Raw genomic sequence first — 23,658 nt, forward strand, 5'->3', positions numbered from 1 at the left:
CTTGCTCGGCTCGGCTCGGTCCGGCTCGCTCAGATAACGAGCTGGCTCAGCTCGGCTCGTTATCCTAACGAGCACAAAAGTCTACTCGGCTCAGCTCAGTCCAGCTCGCGAGCCAAACACTAACACACTCCTCCAGATGATATACATCCATACAGATAAAAAAAATATATTAGGATAACATATGGTTCCATTTCCATACTTTCAGGACCGTACATAGGATTTTGCTCGGTTGACGTGAGTTGAGCCTATTAGGCTACGAATTTGGAGTTCTAAACACTGTAACATAGATGAGAACATAGGTGAGAAGCCTGTTGTATGCGTAGCTCGTTAGGCTCACGAGCAGCTCGCGACCTGGTTTGAATTCGCTCATTATACTAACGAGCACAAAGCCCTACTCGGCTCGTTAGGAATGGGATCGAGCCGAGCCGAGCCGAACCGAGCTGGCTGCGAGTCGAGCGAGCTAACGAGCCACGAGCAATTTTTTTAGTCCTAGTTGGTACTTGGTAGATCATGTTTATGCTCAAATCTCATCACCAATAAATTTGGAATTATGGTCTTAGTCGATGGTCAAGTAGGAGCAGGGAGAATCTGAAAGTGCATTTGATCCCCTAAGTAGTTTTGGTGTTGATGACATACAAAACTAAGGAGCTAATGAGTTTATCGAGTTATGGACAGGTTAAAATTCAATGAAATGAAAAAAGCAAGAAAAGACATCAAATTTGCTTAAAAGATGGTGTTGGGCTTGAAAGAAGATTTTTATTTATTTTATATTTTGAATTTGAGTTTAGGAAACACCATACTATTAAGAGGGATGCGAATGGATAGCACAAAGGTGTCAAAGTGCTTATTTGAGATGCTAACCATCAAGAAAAGACACAAAATTATACACTTGTGCACCTAGTTTTCTTATTGTTTCAGTGTGTGTCGGAAGTTCCGACTCTATGTCGGAAGTTCCGACACTTGTCGGAAGTAGATGGGTTCTTCCGACAAGGGGTCCTCAGCCAGCTGATTTCTGATTTTAAATGGTCGGAAGTTCCGACTCTGTGTAGGAAGTTCCGACAATCACTTAACCGATGCACCAACAGCTAGTTTTTTGGCTTGGGTATTTATACCCTCTCAACCCCTCATTCATTTGTTGCTGACCTAATCTGAGACAAACACCTTCAAGAGTATTTACTACTCCTCTCCAATCCCTCATTTAGGTAATCCTTTAGTTAATTAGTTAATTTGAGCTAAAGCTTGGATGAGAGCAATATTGAGGTACGAGACTCAACTATTTAAGTGAGAGGGCAGTCAAGTTCATCTCAAGAGCACTTGAAGCATTCTCATCTTTCGATTCGTATTTGTTACTCTTGAAGTTTGCTTCTAGATGGTTTGATGTCGTTTGTGGAGCGTCCTCTCGTGTGTGTGCGCCCCGGGAAGTTTGTATTGCCCTATTCTTTGTGGATTTCATAGTAAGTGACTCAATCTTCCTTTATGGTTGATTGAGTGAGGTAAAGGGTTAGTAAAAGACCCGGCTCTTTGTGAGCTTCTTAACGGAGACGTAGCTTACTTAGTGGAAGTGAATTTTGGGAACAAATCTCTTGTGTCTTGTGCTTATTGTATTTATTTTGTTCTTGTTGGCTTTAGAGTTTTTTCACCGATCTACGTACTCGAGTTGTTGTACTTGCAAAGATCAGCTGCAGAAGTCTTCTAGTATTATTGTGCAACTTTTGATTCAGTCAGGTTCTGCAGTTTCAAGTTTAATTCTAAATTTCGTATAAACTTTAGTTTTATCGGAAATTCCGATCCAGTGTCGGAAGTTGCGACATATTTAATTGCTACCAAATTTTTTTCAGATTTCTCAGGTACGCCTATTCACCTCCCCACTCTAGGCATCACCAAGATCCTTTCAGAACCGGAGAGGAGACGCTGCTTAGGAGATATTTGGAAGGGTTTCTCTCAAAACAGGAAGCCGAAATCGGTGAAGTCAAAAACCTTGGTTTCATCTGGCTTCAGTGTCGAATCCAGCAGGCAAGTGAAGAGAGAGCTTATCTCCTTTCTCTTCATCTTCCTCCACTTCTCTTCTTCTTCCTCCTCTCTTCTTCTTCATTCTTCATTCCAAAAATGGAGGGAGCTTAGGAGGGTATCTATTGATTTTGGGAAGGTAGGGAGGGCTTGATCCCCCTTATCCCCCTAGATCCGCCCCTGCGTGACTTCTGGTTCATTTTAGTAGAGGCATATAAAACAGCTTCAGGCTACAGTGTATCGATTTAGGTGAAATAGATGAAGCCGAAGCTAAATAAATCTCGCCAAACATGCCCTAAACAGGCTCTCTGTTTAATCTGACAGGAGAGCATTCCATGCAGGGTACGTGTCAGATGAAGCAGCAAGCCGGTGGTAACTAGCACAAGAGATATGCACGTGAAAGGAGGAAAAGATAAGATTGAGTGTCAGCACATGCAAACAGTTTTAAATAAAAAGATGTGGTTCACGAACCCAAAGTTAAATTTTCGATTCATAAATTACATTTAGCATATAACTTTTTTCTAATATTTATGAACTACAATATCATTTTATTTAAACTTTCACATAATACACTGTTACTTTTTAAAATATTCATGAAACACAATACTACCTTTTGTTAAGAAGTTTCACGGAGTAAAGAGTCGCTTTCTTAGTACAGGCATTGACCACAAAGTTGTTTTCTTGAACATTCATATATTACAATCGTACTTTTCTTAACTTTCACGGATTACAAAGTTACTTGCACACAGACCACAAACTTCACATATCCTTATTTCTTGAAAATATGGTGGGATCCGAATTTCCATTAGTTCGAGGGCTACCCATTTGAAACAAAATGGAGAGCCCTCTACATTCAAATTTTACCATAGGGTAAATGAATTGTCTGATATAGATTGATGACACATTGAAGCTGAATGCAAAGTCAAAATAACAAAGGACATGATAGCATCCATGATCTCCCGTCGCAAATTGGCATATCATGCGTATGGTATCCATCTACTAGTGTTGCCTTTACAGGCGGATCCCACTTGGCAGGTAGCGGGGGTGGGGGCCTGAGCCCCCTATGTGCTGGAAACGACATTGCTCAAATGCAAATAGTGTGCTAGACGGGGATGTTAACTCGCAACCAATCAATAATTAGAGGGGAACACTTCCACTAGCCATACGTCTTTTATAATTTTGCTGTGAATCCAGAAGTTCAATTAGTCATACAAGGCGAACATGTCCGGGATCTCAATGGGATGGATGCCAGGTCCAGTCTTATGATGTTATATTTATTTGGATAAAAACAATTCATGATTTTGCTAGCGCGAACTCTACGTTTCCTATTCTCATCCATTACTGAAAAACCTATTTTTTTTAAAAAAAAGGCATGATAGGCTACAATACAACCCAATTAAGCAGGAAATGCAGGCAGCTAACAGCTTAACCAAGAATACAATTATAGAATAGAAAAAGAAAAGAAACAATAGAAAGAATTGAGAATTGAATTGAATGGAGGGGACAAGGAGTGCCAATAATATGGACTACTACCTTTACACCACCAACCATGACGATAAAAGTGCTGTCCAATTTAGGGCTTAAAATAATCACATTCACACCATTAGCCACGTGAATCACATTCGCACGGCACCGACGTGTGGGCCCACTGTGAGCTCTAACGTCCCAGGAATGGATTCCGCTTGCATCAAGGATCTTCCCAGTCGCCGGGACAGATTTTCCAGCCCCACCTGTCATTCTCCGAACCTATCCCGTAACATCTACCCGCAACACGCCACCAGCCCACCACTCCTCTCGTCCTCTGCTCACCAGCCCACACCTCACCCCTCGTTCGTCAACTCCTCTCTCTGCGCGCGAGCGGGGCGCCGGCCGGCGTCGGCGGCCGTTGACCCGATGACCGGCTCCCCCGCGGATCCGCCCGCGCGTTCGCGGCCGCGGCTGACGGTGCTCCCCCTCATCGCGCTCATCTTCTACGACGTCTCGGGCGGGCCCTTCGGCATCGAGGACTCGGTCCGCGCCGGCGGCGGCGCGCTGCTCCCGGTCCTCGGCTTCCTCGTCCTCCCCGCCCTCTGGTCGCTCCCGGAGGCGCTCGTCACCGCTGAGCTCGCCTCCGCGTTCCCCACCAACGCCGGCTACGTCGCCTGGGTCTCCGCCGCCTTCGGCCCCGCCGCGGCCTTCCTCGTCGGCTTCACCAAGTGGGCGTCGGGCACGCTCGACAACGCGCTCTACCCGGTGCTCTTCCTCGACTACCTCCGCTCCGGCGGCGGGCTCGCGCTCGCACCGCCGCTCCGCTCGCTCGCCGTCCTCGTGCTCACCGCCGCGCTCACCTACCTCAACTACCGCGGGCTCCACCTCGTGGGCCTATCCGCGCTCGCGCTCACCGCCTTCTCGCTCTCCCCGTTCGTCGCGCTCACCGTGCTCGCCGCGCCCAAGATCCGCCCGGCCCGCTGGCTCGCCATCGACGTCGGCGCCGTCAACCTGCGCGGGTACTTCAACTCCATGTTCTGGAACCTCAACTACTGGGACAAGGCCAGCACGCTCGCCGGCGAGGTCGAGGAGCCCAGGAAGACGTTCCCCAAGGCGGTGTTCGGCGCCGTCGGGCTCGTCGTCGGCGCGTACCTCATCCCGCTGCTGGCCGGCACCGGCGCCCTGCCGTCGGAGACGGCGGCCGAGTGGACCGACGGCTTCTTCTCCGAGGTCGGGCAGAGGATCGGCGGGCCCTGGCTGCGGGTCTGGATCCAGGCCGCCGCCGCCATGTCCAACATGGGGCTCTTCGAGGCCGAGATGAGCAGCGACTCCTTCCAGCTCCTCGGCATGGCCGAGATGGGCATGATCCCCGCCATCTTTGCCCGCAGGTGAAATAATCTCCGACTCCGAGCAGAGAAATCCAATCCTTTTTTTTAGCGAAATGTGAAGCTTTCAATCGACAAAGTTGAATGTTCCTGTAAATTGCGTGCGATGCAGGTCCAAGCACGGGACGCCGACGTTCAGCATCCTGTGCTCGGCGACGGGGGTGGTGATCCTCTCCTTCATGAGCTTCCAAGAGATCATCGAGTTCCTCAACTTCCTCTACGGGCTCGGGATGCTCGTCGTCTTCGCGGCCTTCGTCAAGCTGCGCGTCAAGAACCCGGACCTCCCCAGGCCGTACCGGATCCCCGTCGGCACCGCGGGGGCCGCCGTCATGTGCGTCCCGCCCGTCGTGCTCATCACCACCGTCATGTGCCTCGCGTCCGCCAGGACCGTCATCGTCAACGCCGTCGTGGTCGCCGCCGGCGTCGCGCTGTACTACGGCGTCGAGCACGCCAAGAGGCGCGCGTGGGTCGAGTTCCTGGCGCCCGTGCCGCCGCCGCCTGACAGCTCCCACGGATCAACCACGGCGTCCGACGCCGCCGACGTCGAGGACGTCCGCGCCGGACTTCTCGCCGACGAGCCGGCCGATGAGGCACCACCAAGGTCGCATAGCGCGTAAGATTTGCATTTGCGCATACACAGGGACGGGAATTTGTGTGCCGTTCAGTGTACAGTGGTTTCAGTATGTATATAGTAAGTACATTTGGATGTAAAACGTTCAGTTACACACGCCGAATTCTTGTGCAGTGTTCAGATGACAGCGTTCACAGGGTATTCAGAAACTGCAACCCGATCGCTCATGAAGTCTGAACCCTGAAAGAGAGGATATGTCTCGACTGCAGTCAACTTCGTACTTCAGTAAAGCGACACAAAGAAAACTTTGTATCGTAGCATTCAGAAATGTGCTAGTTTCATTATTAGGTAAACTAAGTCTGAAGAAAAGGTAGTTCCATCCGACTTTATGATGTGTTGTTCTAAAGTTTTGAGCTTGATTAGTACCACAACTGTTACTTCACTAGATTTTCCGTAAAGGAAGTTCTTTAAGAATTTCACACTTATTAAACATCTGAAAAAAATAACAACAGCCATTTGAAAAAGCGAAGTGAAAGTCGCGGCTACTTGTAAATTCAGTGAACTGTGCTCGGTGATTCTTCTCCTCCTCCTGAAACTCCTGACAACTGTTCTTCCGAAAACAGTGTTGAAGCGCTTCGATTTACTGCATCAGTCTAGCCTATTATGCACCACTGCACGAGCATCCCCTCTCGTTAGGCCAAAACATGATAGAAAAGTGCTGCAACTAGTTGTTTCGTCGCGTGCGCGACTAATACCCCCGTCGCAGAAATTTGCAGAGGTGGACACTATTGATCTCCCATTTCAGAATGATCCACAACTTTGGCTTAATTACTCGATATTTCACATCTCATCTTCTCTACAAATATTTATGCAAAAAATAACAATAAAAATAACAATGTACTTTTGACGACACTATTCTCACCTTACTTAACTAAATACCTAATCAAATATAATTAATCAAACTATCAAAGCATCCACGGTAAAAATAGAAGCACTTGGTTACTCAGTAACGAGGTTTCAGTGCTTCACGTATTTCCTCGAAGAGTGCTCTAAAACTCACTCTGGACAGTAATTCTTTTTTTTCCCCCACTTCTCGGAGCAGCAGTTCTTCCCGTCACATCACAATGTGCTGTATCTCCCGGCACGTGCGTGGGTGCAGGAGCAACCCAATGATGCCTCACGTGAGACGCCTCGCGCTCGCAGCTCGCAGCTCGCAGCGCGCTGTCCGCACCCTGACTCGCGGGCCCCACCAGCCAGCGAGACATTAGCCCGACAGGAGGGACGCGTAATTGCGCACGCGCCCCCCAAATAGCGCCACCACTGTTCATCTCCCCCCAAACCAAACCAATAATTTGGGGAAAAATCTCCAACTGCGGCGGCCGCCGGAAAATAAAAGAAATAATTTGTCCCGATTTTCTTCCACCCCCAATTCCGACTCGCCGGCGGCGGCCCGGTCTCGCCGGAACCCTAGCCGAGGTGAGTCCCCCCGCCATGTCCCCCCGAATCAGCTTCATTTCCTCCCAATTTCTTGCCCCCTGCCCGAATCCGCCACGCCGATTTGGTCCGAGCTCGCCGGGATTCGCGGCAGGCTTGCTCGGAGCTCGGCTCCGAGGGCCGGTCTCGTGAGCCGTGCCGCTGAATTCGGCCGTGGAGCGGCCTCCGAGCTCGTGTGGGTGTGTCCCGAGGCGATTCTCTCCGTGCTGAATTGCTGCTTCTCGATCTGGTTCCGCAGGTGGGGGATAGTTCCGTGCAGTGCTCGAGCGCTCGCTTCGAGCGGCGAGCTCGGCCGCCGCGGATCGCTGGAGCCCGAGGGCGGCGGCGCCGCCTAGGGTTTGCTCTTCCCCGGTGCTGCTCGGCGGGATCGTTCCCGGGTCTGCATTTGGTGCCGCCGTCGGCGAGATGCAGCCGCCGCACAAGAAGTTCGCGCGCGCCGACACGCTCGAGCTCAAGGCGCAGATCGTCAAGCGGCTCGGCCACCAGCGCGCCGAGCTCTACTTCCACAGCCTCAGGAGGTTCCTGGGCTGTCAGCTCAGCAAGGACGAGTTTGAGAAGATCTGTGTTGCTGCGTTCGGAAAGGAGAACATCAAGCTCCACAATTTCCTTGTTCGATCCATCCTTGGCAATGCGTGCACGGCAGATGGGCCGCCGCTGAGCAAGCAGGCGCCCACCGGGAACTCACAGACGAGCACCGTGTCCAATGGGACGCTGACCAACAGCTTGCTGCCGGCGAGGAGAGGAAGGCCTCTGGCTAAGAGGTTTGGTGACAAGCCAAGCCCGATCGGCAAGTCTCCTCTCGGTCCTCCGGGGGCTGGGGAGTTTGTGTCAGCTGGTAGCAAGGCGCTGCAGGAGGTTATCTCTGTGGAGGATGGCGAGGAGGTCGACCAGGCCCGGGGTAGCCCGGTCTGCGTGCAGAGCCAGAGCCCGATCAGGGCTCCGCTGGGAGTTCCGAAGGCTCAGAATCCTCAGCCTTCGACGTCTTGCTCTTTAGATGTGTGCTACAATAGTGGTGAGTTGCCAGATTCTCAGTCGCTGTCCAAGCTACTTGAGGATAAGTTGAAGGCTCAAGGTCTCAGCATGCCCAAAGAGTGTGCTGATGTTTTGAACTCTGGGCTGAATGTGTACATGAGTCAGATGCTGAAGGCTTGTTTAGGTGTTGCGAGAGCAAGGGGAAACAACATGAGGATGCGCCAACCAAGTGGGTGTACTGCTGCTGCTGTAAGTAGTGGGCGGAATAACAGCTTTCCCTCGGAATCAGGCTGTTCTTACCAAGCTTCGTTGCTTGATCTTTGGGCGGCAGTGCAATCCAATGGTCGATTAGTGGGACATGGTCTGCAGCGGGAGAAGATTGCTTCTCATCTCCAGAACAGTTGATTGAAGGCAGCTAGTTTTCCTCTGATTTGTATCAGACCTTATGTTGGACAAGTGTAGGAAGTATATTGCAGCACCATTATCTTGCTGTAGAAGCTATAGGTAGTTAGGTTGAGGTAAAAGTGGAGTTTGAGTGTAGGGCTGGGTAGTGTACCCATGGTTGGTGAGGATGATACTTCTTAGGATGCAGTACATGATAGTGACCAGTGAGCTTCATTTACCTGTGATTATTCACAAAAATAATAATAATAATAATAATAATAAAAGATTCTGGAATCTGTCTTGGCTTCTTTTCACTCCTTGAACACCAAAAATTACCATATTCTGCCTGTACGGAGAATCAGGTTCTGTGTCTAGAATGTGTTGCTGCTGGATAACTTGGATTTGTTCTGTCGTCCTTGGTGAGTATCGTTTTTCTTGTCTGTGCCCAGATTCTTGTTTACTTATTTTCTTGACTCGAAGCAGTGTTTGGTAAGAATCATGAGCTGAGGCATCCGCATTGATGTATTTGGTTACTGTTGTTGATCATTAGGATATTGTTGCTTCAGAGATCAGCCTGATATATAAAATCCTCCTTTCTTTTCTTTATCTCAGCTCCAGCTTGATTAGGAAGTACTTAGGAACCACAACATACCCGCTTACAAAATTGTACAGATCATTATGCGCCTTCTGTGCTGTTCTGCTATTTGTACAGACCATTATGCGCCTTCTATGCTATTCTGCTATGCTGAATATATTTTTATGCGCTTTGATGCAGGCATTGAGTTTTATCTGCATTTATCTGTGCTACAAAAGCTTCCCGTTTTACCCGGTATACTTTTGTTTTCCTTGTAGCGAAGATTTGAGATTTTTTTTATGAACTTTCGACAGAATTGCTTCAGATATTCTGAAATAAGCTTTGGCCCAAATTCAGAATTATTATAGAGAAGCTAAAGAAAACTGATCCTTCGCGCACTTGGGCAGGTTTGCAAGTCCAGGTTCACCCCAATGCATTTCCAGTAACTCTTGTGTGATGTTATGTAACTAACTCTAAATAAAAAATTCTAGAAAAATATTCTTTTAACTATCCTGTTAACCACGCTGTAGTTAGTAGAACTGGTCCCCTCCATAGCTGCAATGCTCAGCCCAACAAGGTAAGAGGCCCAACTAAACAAGCTTTGAGGCCTTTTTGTCATCATCAACTCGTGTAATAGCACACCATTTCAGTTTCTGGTAGGATTTTATAAGTTTTGGAAAAGGGGCGAAATAGTAAAGCTGTATTGCACTATCATTTAGACAAAACAAACCAGAAGGGGTACGTAAAAGAACTTTGTCATGCACACATTCTTATGACATACACAAAGAACTGTCCATGCCTGCTCTCACATAAAAAATGGTTGTGAAAAGGAAAAAAAACAATGAAGTACATGACATTTAGTTCGTAATACTTACTATTTTGCAGTAGCATTCATACTCGGCCTGAGCCCGTTGGGCTTAACCCGGCTCGTGGTTACATCAGGGTTGGGCTTGTAACTGAGCGCAAAAATTACTTGACCTAGCCCAAGCCCATCCTGAATTAATTGTTTTTATTTTTTAGAACTGAAAAATGGATGACCCGAGCCCAAATGGGCCTGGTCCGTAAAGGAAAAAACTAGGAGAAAAAGGACGGAGAGTTGTCTCCTAGAGAAAAATCTATGGATAACAAGAGAGAGAGAGAGAGAGAGATGAGATATTGAGAGAGGGAGAGGGCGGGAAAGAAAAAAAACGAGGGGGGGAACAAGAGGCCTAGAGAATGTGCTCACTTTATGGCTACAAATGTTGGTTTGAGGTCATGAGGGAACTCGTCTTTTCAGGCCCCTCCTGCCATCTCTTTTCTGCGCCTGCCTTTCTCCCCACTCATGTTCCTTCTTTCGGTGCGCTGCGGCTCAGGTGGCGAGCGTGCGTGCCGGACAAACCTGTCGGCTCCCAGCCGGAGCTAGCTCCAACAGCCAGCACCCCTCCTCTAAGTTCTAACCAATCCAGGTTTCCTGTTGATTGTGATCAGTTGTGCTTATACTAATTGCGTCTGGTCCTTTAACGTAATTTGGTCTGCATCTTTCTTTTTTCTAGTTATCAGTTGCAACATGACTTTGGAAGTCACCATTGGCCATTTATGTACTAATAGTAGAATTTCTTATAAACTTAACCCTGTCCCATGAAACTCCTGACGCCTATCATTTGCGGTTTCAGAAGAAAAAAATTGTTCAATGTGACATTTGAATTTTACAAAGGTACTCGGCTCAGTACAATATTTGGTATGAGAAAATCCGACGCAACTGATTCGAACACGTTTGCAAGAATTTTGAGCATACACCATCTTCACTTCCCAAATGCGTCAACATGTACATGGACTTCGGAGCAACGGCTTGTTATCAACTTTTTTTCAGGTGTTGACAAATACTCTATATATGTAGACTCAACACCACTCTCACCCTTACGCAATGATGATGACAGTCATGATGTTGGCATGCTCGCATCTAGTTTCAAATTAGTGCCATTTTTTTCTTCAAAAAAGATTAGTGCCATTCCCCACACCACTTTGCCCTAATCCAGCTGTTACTCACTCCACGGCGCAGGCCTCCAGGAGACCGGAATGATGAGGAGGGCCGCGGCTTCGAGGAGGCCGTGTGCAGATGGGGGACAGAATGGAGGCTGCAGCCTGAATTCTTCGCAGCAACCGATGTGCTTTCTCTCTGAAAAGTTCAGCACTGAATTTTAGCCAACGCCCTCAGCGAGCTCGTGCGAGTGAGCAAGCATGCCATGCATGCTCCCTCCCTTCCTGATTACTTTATCATTGGCTGCTAGTGCTACCAGGTTAGCTTAATTTTTGTTTTGCTCAAGTATCTTAGTTTATCCTCAGTGATTGTTGTTTTTTTGTCTTGTTTACTCCACTGGCTTGTAGCCTCTGCAGGTCTGCGTGCATGGTGATGTTTTGGATCATTCAGACTCTGACCAAAATGGCTGGAACTTCAGAATAACAGGGAACCGACAGACGACATGTTTTGTCAGGTGTGATGTAAGCCTGCAACACATTTCAGTCAGCAGCACAAGCAATTAAGTAACCACTGCAAAAATTCTGATGAGCCATCAGAAACAGCAATCTCAGGCAATATTAGCATCAGTTATCTATCAAAACGTCTTGTTTCTGAAACAAGTTTATGACTGAAAGATATAAATTGGTAACCTGCAGGAAGTTAAGCATGCAGCAAGAGGAGTAGAACCCTGTCCCTCTTTGTCTTTTGCAGTACAGAGATTGCTGTTCTAGTTGGCTGGTATATGCTTTTGAGAAGCTCCACTGCACCCTGGACAAATGCTTTTGGTGAGGAAACAATCAATGAGCTAGCCGGCCTCCTTTTCCCGTCCTAAAAATCATGAGTAATTTGGGGGAAAAGCCCCAAAACCCCTGACGAAAGTGGCTTTTTAGCTTTAGAAGTATGCAAAGGGAGAGGACTCGACTTTCTCCCCTACCTACAAAGCTTCTACTGTTTCAGCAGCTTCACGCCTTTTGGGCCCTAATTTTGCCATGATGATGAATGAGAGCTAAATTTTGATTAATTAGGCTGCATCGAGCTACTACTTGTAGCAATTGTTAATTGTAGAAGTAGTTAACAGTCACAACGATAAGAGGAAATAGTAATAGTTTGTGCTGCTCTTTTTTTGTTAGTGACTAAGTGGGGATTACCTAGGCCATTTCCCTAGCAACGTCTGAAATCGAAATGCTTCTAGCGAGACACATTGAAAGAAATTCAAGGGAACAAGTAGGCCGGACTGCTGTCAAAACGGGCACCTTTATCTTATCCATAAAAGGCTTTTGCACAAGGAAGAAGACCATAAGAAAGCCGAGAAACCAGGAACTGCCACTCTCTCTCTCTCTCTCTTTCTCTCTCCTTTGTGGGCCCACACTGAGTACGGCTGCGCCTCCCTCCGCCGGCAAAACGTGCACCGCTGTCTTGTCGTCCCTTGGACCATCTCTCTCTCTCTCTCTCTCTCTCCCTCTCTCTCTCTTCCTCTCTCCATCCATCCATCCCCTTGCTTAGGCTTTCTAATTACTTTATCATCACTGAACACCCCCAAATAATCACCGTTTTGCAAGCATTCACCTGCACTGCAAATCTTCCTGCATCCTCTAAAATTCTTGAGAACTAATTTGCTGCAACAACACACAGTCATCAACTGACACGGAGGAGAACCATGAGTAATTTGGGTGATGAAGCAACTGCAATAAGAAATCAACCTTAGCATTGTTGCAGACATGCATGTGTGAACCTTCCTGGCAAAGAGACCTCTGCAAGACTGCAATCTCTGAATCCATCCAACAGCCTTTGCTGCAGTCTGAACCTACTTGGTTCTCCTGCAACCCACATGCCTTCAGATTATTTGCTTTAATTTTCAGAAGGCACCCAGCAGCAGTGAGACAGGAACTGCCACTGGACCCCCTTATCCCCTCCCCAAGATATGTGCCTTGTTGGATTCATCCATTTGGATAGATGCACCCAATTATCCATGCAACATTGCAAATGTGCAGAAGTGCATCAGTACCTTCTTGTGGTGGCAATAATGCAGGTACAAGCTACCACACACACACACAATTGCACTGAATGGGAGGAGCCTCATTGCTCATCCATCATCAGGTCATGTGCCTTATCTCCCTTTGCTTGTTTTCAGTGACAAGCTGACAGCTCCATCTTACTAGGAATTTGTTAGTTACTTACTTACTTGCACACATAAGAACCAGCACTAAACAACTGCCCAAAGCAATGGACCTGGTACATATGTGTGCAATGATCATGTAGTACACTGCATCACACATACAAAATTGTGTGCACTGTTTGAAATGCACTCCTCAGCTCCTCCTGGTTTGCAGTACCAGCTGCTGCAGTTGCAGTTGCTTTGGTTCCATGCATGCATGTGGGCCCCATGCATGGCACGTGGGCTCCACGCGTGCATGGGGCGACGAAGTAGAAGAAGATTAAACTAGGCTCCTACAGGGCCTGTCTGCTCTGGGAGGGGCACTCCATGCATGCTTCGCAAGTGAGTCAGTGACAGTGTAAACCATTGGCAGAAGCTGGGCCTCTTGCTCTCTTGCTGTTGCTTGTCAAGCCAAAAGGGAGGTGTGAGGCATGGGAAATTTTATCCCTCCCCTAGTGTCTAGCGAGGGAAAGGCCGGCGTCCCATGGCCATGGGGCGTTGGAAGCAGTGTTTATAAATCCCCTCCCCCTGCCACTGCCACTCCACAATTTCAGAACCACCACCACAACGGCAACTGCTTGCTCTTCCATCAGTTTCGTGTTTCAGAAGAAGGCCGGGCACTGAGTTCTATTTGGTGACCAGGAGGGTAGTCGAGCTCGAGCAAGAACAGTGAGGAGAGGATGATGATGGACAGGCAGGTTGTCAGGCAATGCGACATGGAGGTCATGAAGATGGCCATGCTCAAGCACGAGGAGACCTTCAGGCAGCAGGTAAACGAGGCGCACTCTCTTCAGCTCGTTCTTTCTGCTATTCTCCGTGGCGAATTCTTGATTTAATTTCATCCTGCAAATGAAGTGTATGAACTGCTACTGATCATCCATCACCTGCTTGGTTTTTTTTTTTTTTTGCAATTTGATCATCAGGTCCACGAGCTGCACCGCCTGTACCGGATCCAGAGGCAGCTGATGAGCGACCTGACCAGAGACGAGCTGGTGGCCACCCGCCGGCGCAGCAAGCAGCCGCGGCGCGCGCTGAACCTGCAGCTGCCCGCCGACGAGTACATCGTCAGCGACGACGAGGACGACGAGGGCGCCGGCGCGGAGCTGGAGCTGACGCTCGCCGTCGGCGGGCGCTCGGCCGGCCGCCGCAAGAACAACAACAGGAGGAGGCAAGAGCAGCACGGCAGCCCCGGCGGCGGCGGCTCCTCCCCGTTCGGGTCCGACGACTGCTCCGGCGCGAGCCTCCTGTCGTCGTCGCCGTCCTCGGCCGAGTACTACTCCGACGAGGCGCCGGCGGCGGTGTTCCAAGCGCCGCCGCCGCCGTGCCAGAGGGCGATGGCATTCGACCTCGGGGACGGGATGATGAGGCAGCAGGCGCCGTGGCTGATGCAGTGCCAGCAGTATCTCAGCCTCAGGATGACATGAACATCAGAACATGCAGAGAAGATCACCATCCGTATCAATCACATTGTACCAGAGTGTGCTGTGTTGTAGAAGAAGCAGTAGCCGCTAGTTTTTTTTCCCTTTTCCATTTTTCTTTTGTGCTTGCTATGTCCTAGGTGGCCAATGGAGTCTGGGAAGAAGGGTACGGCTGTGTCCTGTACTCCTATCCCTGATCTAAAAAAATGTAAATTGATCATGACTAATGAGTGCATCCTGATTAGTCAATGTTCAGATTAGTGTTGGTTCAGGAGTAATAATGCCACCTGCTCCTGTGTTCCAGATTCTTTTTATTCCATATATTCCATTCATGGTTGCAAAGGTTTTGCTGTAAAAGGTAGTAATAATCAGGCAGTGAAACTGAAAAAGGCAGAAGAACTGCAGCTACCAGGAAGCATCTAGTACATGTAAAAGTGAGTGCTGCTAGTTGCTAGTGTAAAGGGGGCACCATTTTACAGTGAAAAGTTAACAGTTGATGGCCAATAGATGCGGTGTTCAAATTAGCCTGGAATTTCGGATATATTTTGAGTGGATCACATATTTAGCGAAGGAGGCATCTCTGATGATTGATGTCCTGATTAAGCTTTAGCGGAAGCAGAGGAGCTTCATTGGTGTGTCAAAAGTAAAGGCGAGGATTGTAAAAGAGAATTTTACAAGAGGCCACTGGATGTTCTTCTAGTGTCAGGGCCCAAGGTGTCAAGATCAACAATATATTGGCAAAGTTCGTGGAATGGAATATTTGGCTCATCATCATATCATACCATATGCAAAAAGAAGCCTAAAACGATAAAAGGGAGAAAATATTTAGTAAAGAAAACTAAAGAGGTCATGTGGATACTAGGATAAATGTTTTTCATGTATCATCGTGACACGATTAGCAAAACATTTCAAAATTATGGACAAGCGAAAAAATGGTCGCCATCATTTGTTTAACCTCTGTTATACGCCAAATACAAAACGAAACAACATTAAACTGAGAAAAAGATTGAGAAAAACCTACAGCTTTGAGGAGAGATTTTTAATTTAAGCACACGACCCAACACCAGAACCTTTTTTTTTTTTCTGAAACGATGACCAGAACCTTGAATCCTAACACTAAATCGTACTCTAGAAATTTGACGGGAGAAACACTAAATCATACTCTAGAAACACTGGGCAGAAGAAATTAAAGAAGTTCCTGAAACATCTGGAGTGGTTTTTATCTTCCCTCGACCGAAAGATTCGTCCTGCACATTATTAACTTTTTTCCGTGATGGACATTTCAATGCGACTGCTCGGTTCTTTGCTGGAGTGAATGTGAAGTTGAAGAACCGAGAACAAGGCAGGAGGCCGGGGAGTAGTGTCCGAAGAAACCTCATGTGATCCTTGCTGCTGCAGCCTGCCGGGCGTCGGCGCCATCAACCAAACGTGGACGCACAACAAACTAAAACTGAATCAACAAGAGAGCCAATTGGGATGACAAGAGTTTGCAGGTTTAAATTTGGAGCGAATTCATCAAACGAAGGGGAAGCACCTAGCATTTAAACCATGACGGATTGACGGCAGCAGCCAGCAGCTAGATCTGGTGTCCTGGAAAATGACGGCCAAATGGAGTAGCAGCGTCACTGCAGGTGGTGGCTGCTGCATGTCTTTCCTGCTTTGTATCATCAGGATAATTGTCCTTGGAATCGAAGCGACTGTTGCCCGCTTCGGCAGCAGGGTTCAAGATTTGCGGCTTTGGACTGGAGCACCGGATATTGGCGACGCCATCTCTGTCGGTCGATCGGATCGATCTGTCTGCTCGCCTGATCATCGGCTGAAGCACAAGCAGTGGATGATTCCCTGACGCTGGTGACGTACATTGTGCAAGCAATTATATATCTGACGACCTGGTGGCATCTCAAATCTCATCACCTTTAATTTCCGTCGTCTTTGCCACCCATGATTGCAATCGTCGCTGCGTCGGTTCTGGTGACGTACTGGAGAGCAAATATTTCTGACGAACAAGAGAGGTATCTCCATTCTCCAATCAGCAGGACTACTTGCCCTAAAGAACCAAACAAAAAAAAAGGTAAGCAGAAATTGGCAGTGCTGAATCTTCGGGGCCATTTCAGCCTAGTTAGTGGGCGGGGACCTGGAAGCGAAGGGAAACCAGGCCCAGCTCTGTGTGACGCTGTCACCTACGGGGCCAAGCCCACCCAACAGAAGAAGCAGTACATCGAGGCCCTCAGTAGGTCACTGAATCTCTCGGCGGTGTCAGAAGGTTCTCTGTGATGATTTCTTGGTTCTTGATTTGTGATTTTGCTGAGGGATTATCATCAATTGTCCGAGCGTATTGTGGAGGTGATTTGGTCTAAAAAGTAATCTTTGCTTGGTGGAGCTCAGTTCTTACAAATTGAACATGTCAAGATCAGTGAATGTTTCATGCCTCGCCTGGTCAGTTTCTTCCATACTGCAGAAACACTACAAGGATCTCATATTGGTTCCTTTGAAGAGCATGGTCAACCTGTGGCAAGTAGAAATTATGAGAACTACTGTTTTTCGCCCTTCCCTGCGCCACCTGAGTTTGCTCGAGTAAGATGAACATACTCTTTCCATATGCTGCTGCGAACCTTGAGGTATTTTGGAATATTGCAGTACATGCATTTAGCCCCTTATTGAATGAATATACTATTTCAAATGTGTTGTCTTGACGCTCTTTTTTTCCTATGGCGAAAAACCAGGTAAGGGATGTCATAGGGGATCGTGGACGACTACAAGTTGTTGCACAGAACTGCGAGATATTGCATAGGCTCAGAGTAAACAGAGGAGATGATGGTCAACGATATATGTGTTAGGGATGATGCTTGTACAATTTCTAGTTAACAGGCACTACCTTCGTCTTAAATTATTAGTCGTTTTGGTTTTTTTAAATTCATATACTTTGCTATGTATCTAGACAGAATATATATGTAATATATATGTAGATGCATAGAAAAACCTATAAATTTAGAAAAGTCAAAACGACTAATAATTTAGGACAGAGGGAGTACGTATTTCTAATTAATTTATGGCTACTTCTAAATATAGATGAATTTTATATTTTTGTTTGGTCATCTTTCAATTTGTTTTGTTGTCGTTTCAAGGAAACTATGACTTAATAAACCTATAATGAAAGAATCTAAAGTTATTTAGGCCTTCCTCACTGTAAAGCCATATTCTAGTCTCGGTCAGCCACACTCACCCTTCAGGCCGCGCTTGGCCTTGCCTTCCTCATTGCTGGCTGGATTTACGTCAAAATCATAACATGTCTGTCTGTTTAGCAAACAGCAGCAGTTGATACGATCAAATTCCTTAGCGGTCAAAATGAAAACATGATTGATTAATGATCCATTAAGCATAGTACAACATTGAATTCCTTGATGGTCACAAAAGTCCGATTTTTAACCTTCAGCTATAAAACCGGATAACGAGGGTCATCCAACTGTTGAAACCGGGCAAGTTTAGCCCTTTGGGTGGTTTTAAAGTTTGTTTTGTACCTTTTTTAAAAAAAATAAAAAATTCTGGCTAAATCTAGAAAATCAAAATTAATTTATTTTAAAGAAATATTAGAAACTAGTACCAAAATTTTTTTCGAAAAATGTAACATATCTGTTGTTGCTCTATTTGAATCTTATGTATCAATAATAATAGACATAATTACAAGCAAACAAATATTAGAAATATAAAAAATTGGATTCGAATAATTGACAAGTTACACCTGACTCGGCAAGTTGACCTCGGTAGGATTATACAACAGTTAGCGTGCTCCGTGTGATCCTTAATTTTTCCTTGAAACTATCTGAACCCAAGTTGACTTATAAATGTTCATACAGTTACTAGAAGCTGCAGCATGTGTTTCTTAGAATCTTTACTTAATATAATGCATACATAGATATATTCAAATAACCACGCGCTACCCAAGTTGACTTAATTATTAAGGTTCGTATAATTATATTACTAGAAGCTGCATCATGTGCTGCTTATAATAATCTTTACTCCAAAACAAAAATACATGGATATATACTCCTCTGCTATAGATATTTTGTTGGCAAATAATGAATGTTGTTTGAGGAATATTAGAGTTTTCATTGCTTATTGTTTACACAATTAGGGGAAATGAGGATACACAGTTACAGTAGATCGCCACGTTGCTGCAGGGCGCTTTGTGATTTCAGCAGTTTTGCAGAACACCCCTCTAGATTTTTAATAATCAACCCGCACTCCTATAAAGTCGGAGATGTACGGTATGCATGTCCATAATATTTACTCATAGCCGTTAATATTAAGAAAAAAATTGGAATCCTCGATGCTTTTTCAGAAATCCCCTTGTAAACGATTTTTCGAGGAATCCCTCATCGCAGCTCCAAGCCCCCAACCCTCCCTCACATCTTTCTCTTCCCCGACCCCGCTGCCCTCATTGCTTGCCATAGGCACCTCGCGGATCACCGCATCCACAGATCGGGATTCGGTGACTTGTGAATGGCGCGTCGGTTCGAAAATGACATCCCTAGTCACAGTAGTGATGTTACTGTAGAAGCTATTGTAGCAAAAACCCTGTTGCGATAGGAGCTCCTCGATACTGTAGCAAGGGTACCGTTGATGCAGATCTAGTCATTGATCTTGTGATGGACTGTTTTCAAGAGGTGGTAAGTTACCGCTACGGTACTCGGCGACTTGCCTTCAGCAAGTCGCTGAATCTCACTCCCGCATCCATGCGCCCCCCCCCCCCCCCCCCCAACAACTCTGATGCACCATGAAAAAAAATCCTTGATTCACACAGTTCAATTGTTTATGTTATTTCATATATCAACTTATACTCAGAATCGTAGAACTACTCACGTTGTGCTGAGCTGGTGATTATGTATGTTTACCATACAGTTCTGGAGGGTACATGCTTGACTACTCACCTTGAATTTTACTACAGAGGAGTAAATATGGATACTCCATTTCCAGTGGCCTTTCGAATGCTTTGGATGTTTTGAATGACACAAATGCACATGTTCATAAGGTATATATAGTTTGACAGAAGAAGTTGTTGGCACATCTTGCAGTAGCTCTTTACCGAAAATGAACCAAAACTCGATAAGTTACAATATCTGACAAACATCACCATGATCCATCCCTTGCAGGAAGCGAAGTAGTGTAACACCCGGTTTTTTTAAAAAAGAAATTCCTTCCCAGCCGGCCCATCTCTCTCTCCTTTCCCTCCCTCCTCTTTTTCTCCCGCTCAACCCACCTCGGCCCGGCCCGTTTCGCCTCCCATCTCTCCCTCTCTCTCTTTCCCTTCTCCCGCTCGGCCCAAGCTGCACCCCGGCCCGATCCGCCTCCCCCCCCCCTCTCTCTCGCTGACGCCCCGGGCCCGCCCGTCAGCTGCTCCTTCCACCTCCGGCCGCCCGCCTCCCCCACCCGCGCGCAGCGCCGCCGGCTGCCATCTCCCGCGCCCGCCGTCCTCTTCAATGCCTTGAAGTGCCGTCGCACCCCACGCCTCCTCCCTTCCGTTTCCCCTCTCCCTCAGCAGGTAACTGCCGCCATTCACCACGGCCTTCATGGCCGGTCATTGAGCTCCGCCCCCTCCCCTGCCGCCCCTTCCCCTCCCTTCCTCCCCCTATAAAGCAAGCTCCCGAGCCCCCGTCCTCCCCTTCTAACCTCCTCACCCCCTCGCACACCTCCACTGCAGCGCATGCTGCCATCTTGCTCGGAGAGCTCGGCCGCACGCCGCCCCGCCGTCTCGCTCCTCCTCTGTGATGACTTCCCGCCCTAGAGCTCCTCCCTGCGGTGAGGATCACCACCGGCCCGCACCCTTCCTCTCTATCGCTCTCCCTCGCGCGCGATTGCTCGCCGGAGCTGGGCGCCGCCCGCTCGCCGTGGCGCGCCACCTCGCCGAACTCGCGTGCCCTCGTCAACCCCTTCATCGCGCGCGTCGTCGCCTCCTCTCCCTCCTCGGCTTCTCCGTGCATGAAGCCGAGCCCCGGACCGCCATTTTGGCGGAAGTCCGGCGACCCGCCGCCGTCCGTCGTGCAGCCGAGCCCGCGCCAGCGCCGCAGAGCTGCCCCACCCGCCCGCCTGAGCTGCGCAGTCGAGGCGCGCCCTCACCGCTGAGCCGAATCAGCCGCCGCCCTCGCGAGCTGAGCCGCCCAGCCGCATCCCTGCCGTCGGATCGAGATCCGGCGGGCTTTATCCCTTCGGCCCAAAGGCAAACCACTCCTCGTACCGGTCAGCATGGCCTTTTTACAAAAGAGCCCCTAGATTTGTTCAAAATCAACCTACAGTCCTAGTTAGTTCCAAGATAATTACTGTTAGATCTTTTTTCTTATGTTTTAGCACATGTATCTTTTAAAATCCTCGCAAATAAACCTCGGGAACCTTATTTTAGCCATATCTTTCTCGTTTAGCTCCGATTTTATCGATTCTCGCACTCACACAATCGTTGCATCATGATCAACATCTTAATCATCTTATTCTATTCTTTTTTATTGTTTGTTGTATTATTTCTTATTTGTTATATGTTTTGCTTATGTGATCGCGTAGACAACATGCCGTTCGAGGAAGAACAAGCGTTGCACTTCGAGGAAGAAACACAACAGGTTGTCGAGGAAGGCAAGTGCACTTCTTCCTCTGAATATGCATATTCTGCTTTATCTCAATAACTAGCATGATAATTCATTTTACTTTTAGTTGTATTGCATTAAATTGATGGGATGCTTGTTAAGGACTTATCTAGTCTTTTACCCCTTAAATCTTGAACACCGAGTTTTAATTTAATATGTTGGGTAGAAATTCTTAGATGTTTTATCTTGGGCTGGTTATATTATAATCTTTAGAATATTAAATATGATTTTATATGTTGTTATATTCTAGTTAATTGCAACAACACTATGTTTAATTGGAACATGTAGAATCACCTAAGAAAATAGTACAACTACAGTATCATATAGCTCTGACCCTAGCTGATTAGTTAGATGCTGATTAGTTAGATGCGTAATTAACTAGTGGCTTAACCGAAAGGGCAAGGAGGGGGTCGGTGATGGGTATAGCCCGGTTCTCTTGGGGTAGCAGTCTTTGCTAAGGTGCTGACCATTAGGGAGGATTATGGACCATACTGCTACTGAACTCTAGCAGGCCATTAGTTTCTCTACGTATCTTTGTAAAGACTTTGCAGTGAATCCCTTGCCACTCACCTCGGAAGTGTTTAAGAGGCTAGCTATCTCGGGCAAATCGGAAGACACGAATTGTGGTGAAAGTGTACAACGTCTACATAGCGAAAACTGATATATCAGCTATGCTCACGGTTATAAGCGGCTTGGACTCTCACATAATAATTGAACTTAAAAAATAAATTAAATTGCGGTTCTTTGGTTTTGGAATAATATTGTTTCCTTTATATTTAAGTGGGTTGGTATAAACTTATACTTAGATAAATAGATGCTCGCTAATAAAATATGACCAATTAAAATGCTAACCGCTATAAGCCTTTTAGCCTCTTTTGCTAGCCTTGCATTCTTTCCCCCACTTGTTGAGTACAGGTATAAGTTGACTCACTCTTGCCTAACTACTTAGAAAAGAATATTGAACTGGAGAACTAAGACAACTTCGAAGAGTTCTAGACGTACGTTCACCGGTCAACTGCCTGTGGAAGAAGACATTGCCAAAAACTTCATTTAGGTTAACGGTGGGACGTTTATAATATTCGGAGTATAATAGTGTTATTATTCGCTTTTGTTTACGCTTTGAACACTGTCTTCAATATATTATACTCTCTATGTTAATATATATGTGGAAACGGATTTTAGCACACATATACTATATATTCGATTTTATCCTCAAAATCGTGACAAGTACTCAATACACTAACAACCATTGAGCAATTAACAGACACGGACATGGCACTCACGGATGCACGTGCAGACACAGTTTTATTATTTCACGTACGATCACCGAAAGGAAAGGAATGCACGAAACAAGAAATCACACGGAATGGTAGCAGCGAAAAAGATGGACATCGTAGCGTGTGCATCACGGTTAGCACTCACTTTTATTCAAACAGAGTAACAACATCACCACTCTATTACTGGATGTGTCGGCATGCATGCATCCTCGCTCCGTCCATTCGCGATACGATTGCTCAGGATGGCGGGCAGTTGCCGAGACCGCGGCAGCCCAGCAAGCACGGGTTCGCACACTTGTCGAAGGCCAAGGTCTTGCAATTCTCGCAGGTAGCAGGTGCGTTGGTGCAGGTGCTGTAGCATTCCCAGCCAGCCTCGTCGCGGCACGCCAGGCCACATGTAGCAGCCGTCACATGTAACAACTGAAATATTGATGATTTAGGAAGGAACCATATATATATTTAGGAGAGATTGGAAAAGAAGAAAAATTTGCTAACACATGATTTAGGAGCCCGGCTAACCAGCAACCGCAAAGATAAATCTCGTATCAAAGTTAAAAACACCTACTATGTTCTGAGATGTAAAACCATGTCCATATGTGTGGTTTACCATTTCCTGTGCTAGGACTTGGGACTTCAACTGGAACATGTGAACCGTCTATAGTTCCAATAGCACCTCTAAAATAAGATCAGAAACGGTCCTCTCTGACCTTTTCATGCTCGGTAGAGAAAGTAGAATCTCTAGGTTTGATATTGTTCTTCGCTAATTTGCGCAAAAAATGAAATACTTCATAAAACTTGTGTGAACTGTCCAGGTTGAACGTGTGAAATAATTTTCAGCTTGTGAAAATGGTTGAGGTCCTCCAATAATCCATAAGAATATTGCTAATGACTCAATTGAGGATACATTTTTAGTTGATTTCAAACCGTATGTCGAGATTAGCAACTCATGAAGTGCCATGAAAACTTCAGTGCTCATCCGAAACATCTTATACAAGTACCTCGGACGACCTATGCACCTCTTCACCCATTGAAGTCCAGTTTTTAGTGGTTCCCTGTACTCTCCTTTATGCAAATACCGTTTGGTGTACTCGTTCCCCATTTCGCCAATAATGGCGGCTTGCTGGGAAAGTTCAACTAGAAGCAACAGAGCAGTTTTATCTTGCACTCCACAATCTTTGACCATCTGCATTGCCTCTTTAATGATAGGGACTTAGTTGGTTGGAGGAGCTGATGATGCTTCAACACTTGAGGAGATCTTCTCTGCTGTTGTTTCTATCTTCAAACATGTGTTCTTATGCAATCAAAAGAATGGACTCTTCTCATCCTTCT

At 46.8% G+C, this 23,658-nt stretch overlaps 3 protein-coding genes across 3 annotated transcripts; all 3 read left to right on the plus strand.

Moving 5' to 3' along the window:
• Positions 1 to 3,746: 3,746 nt before the first annotated feature.
• Positions 3,747 to 5,875, plus strand: LOC112883899 (probable polyamine transporter At3g19553). The gene is made up of 3 exons (XM_025949163.1): positions 3,747 to 4,862; positions 4,972 to 5,472; positions 5,605 to 5,875. Exons 1-3 carry the CDS (start codon positions 3,901 to 3,903, stop codon positions 5,672 to 5,674), a joined length of 1,533 nt encoding a protein of 510 aa, XP_025804948.1. The 5' UTR covers positions 3,747 to 3,900; the 3' UTR covers positions 5,675 to 5,875.
• Positions 5,876 to 6,741: 866 nt separating this feature from the next.
• Positions 6,742 to 8,576, plus strand: LOC112883822. The gene is made up of 2 exons (XM_025949063.1): positions 6,742 to 6,906; positions 7,163 to 8,576. Exon 2 carries the CDS (start codon positions 7,330 to 7,332, stop codon positions 8,299 to 8,301), a length of 972 nt encoding a protein of 323 aa, XP_025804848.1. The 5' UTR covers positions 6,742 to 6,906; positions 7,163 to 7,329; the 3' UTR covers positions 8,302 to 8,576.
• A 4,896-nt stretch (positions 8,577 to 13,472) lies between these two features.
• Positions 13,473 to 14,576, plus strand: LOC112883824. Its single transcript, XM_025949064.1, has 2 exons — positions 13,473 to 13,775; positions 13,929 to 14,576. Exons 1-2 carry the CDS (start codon positions 13,686 to 13,688, stop codon positions 14,427 to 14,429), a joined length of 591 nt encoding a protein of 196 aa, XP_025804849.1. The 5' UTR covers positions 13,473 to 13,685; the 3' UTR covers positions 14,430 to 14,576.
• The last annotated feature ends 9,082 nt before the right edge of the window (positions 14,577 to 23,658 follow it).

This window comes from Panicum hallii, chromosome 3 (assembly GCF_002211085.1).
Source record: "Panicum hallii strain FIL2 chromosome 3, PHallii_v3.1, whole genome shotgun sequence".
NCBI lineage: Eukaryota > Viridiplantae > Streptophyta > Magnoliopsida > Poales > Poaceae > Panicum > Panicum hallii.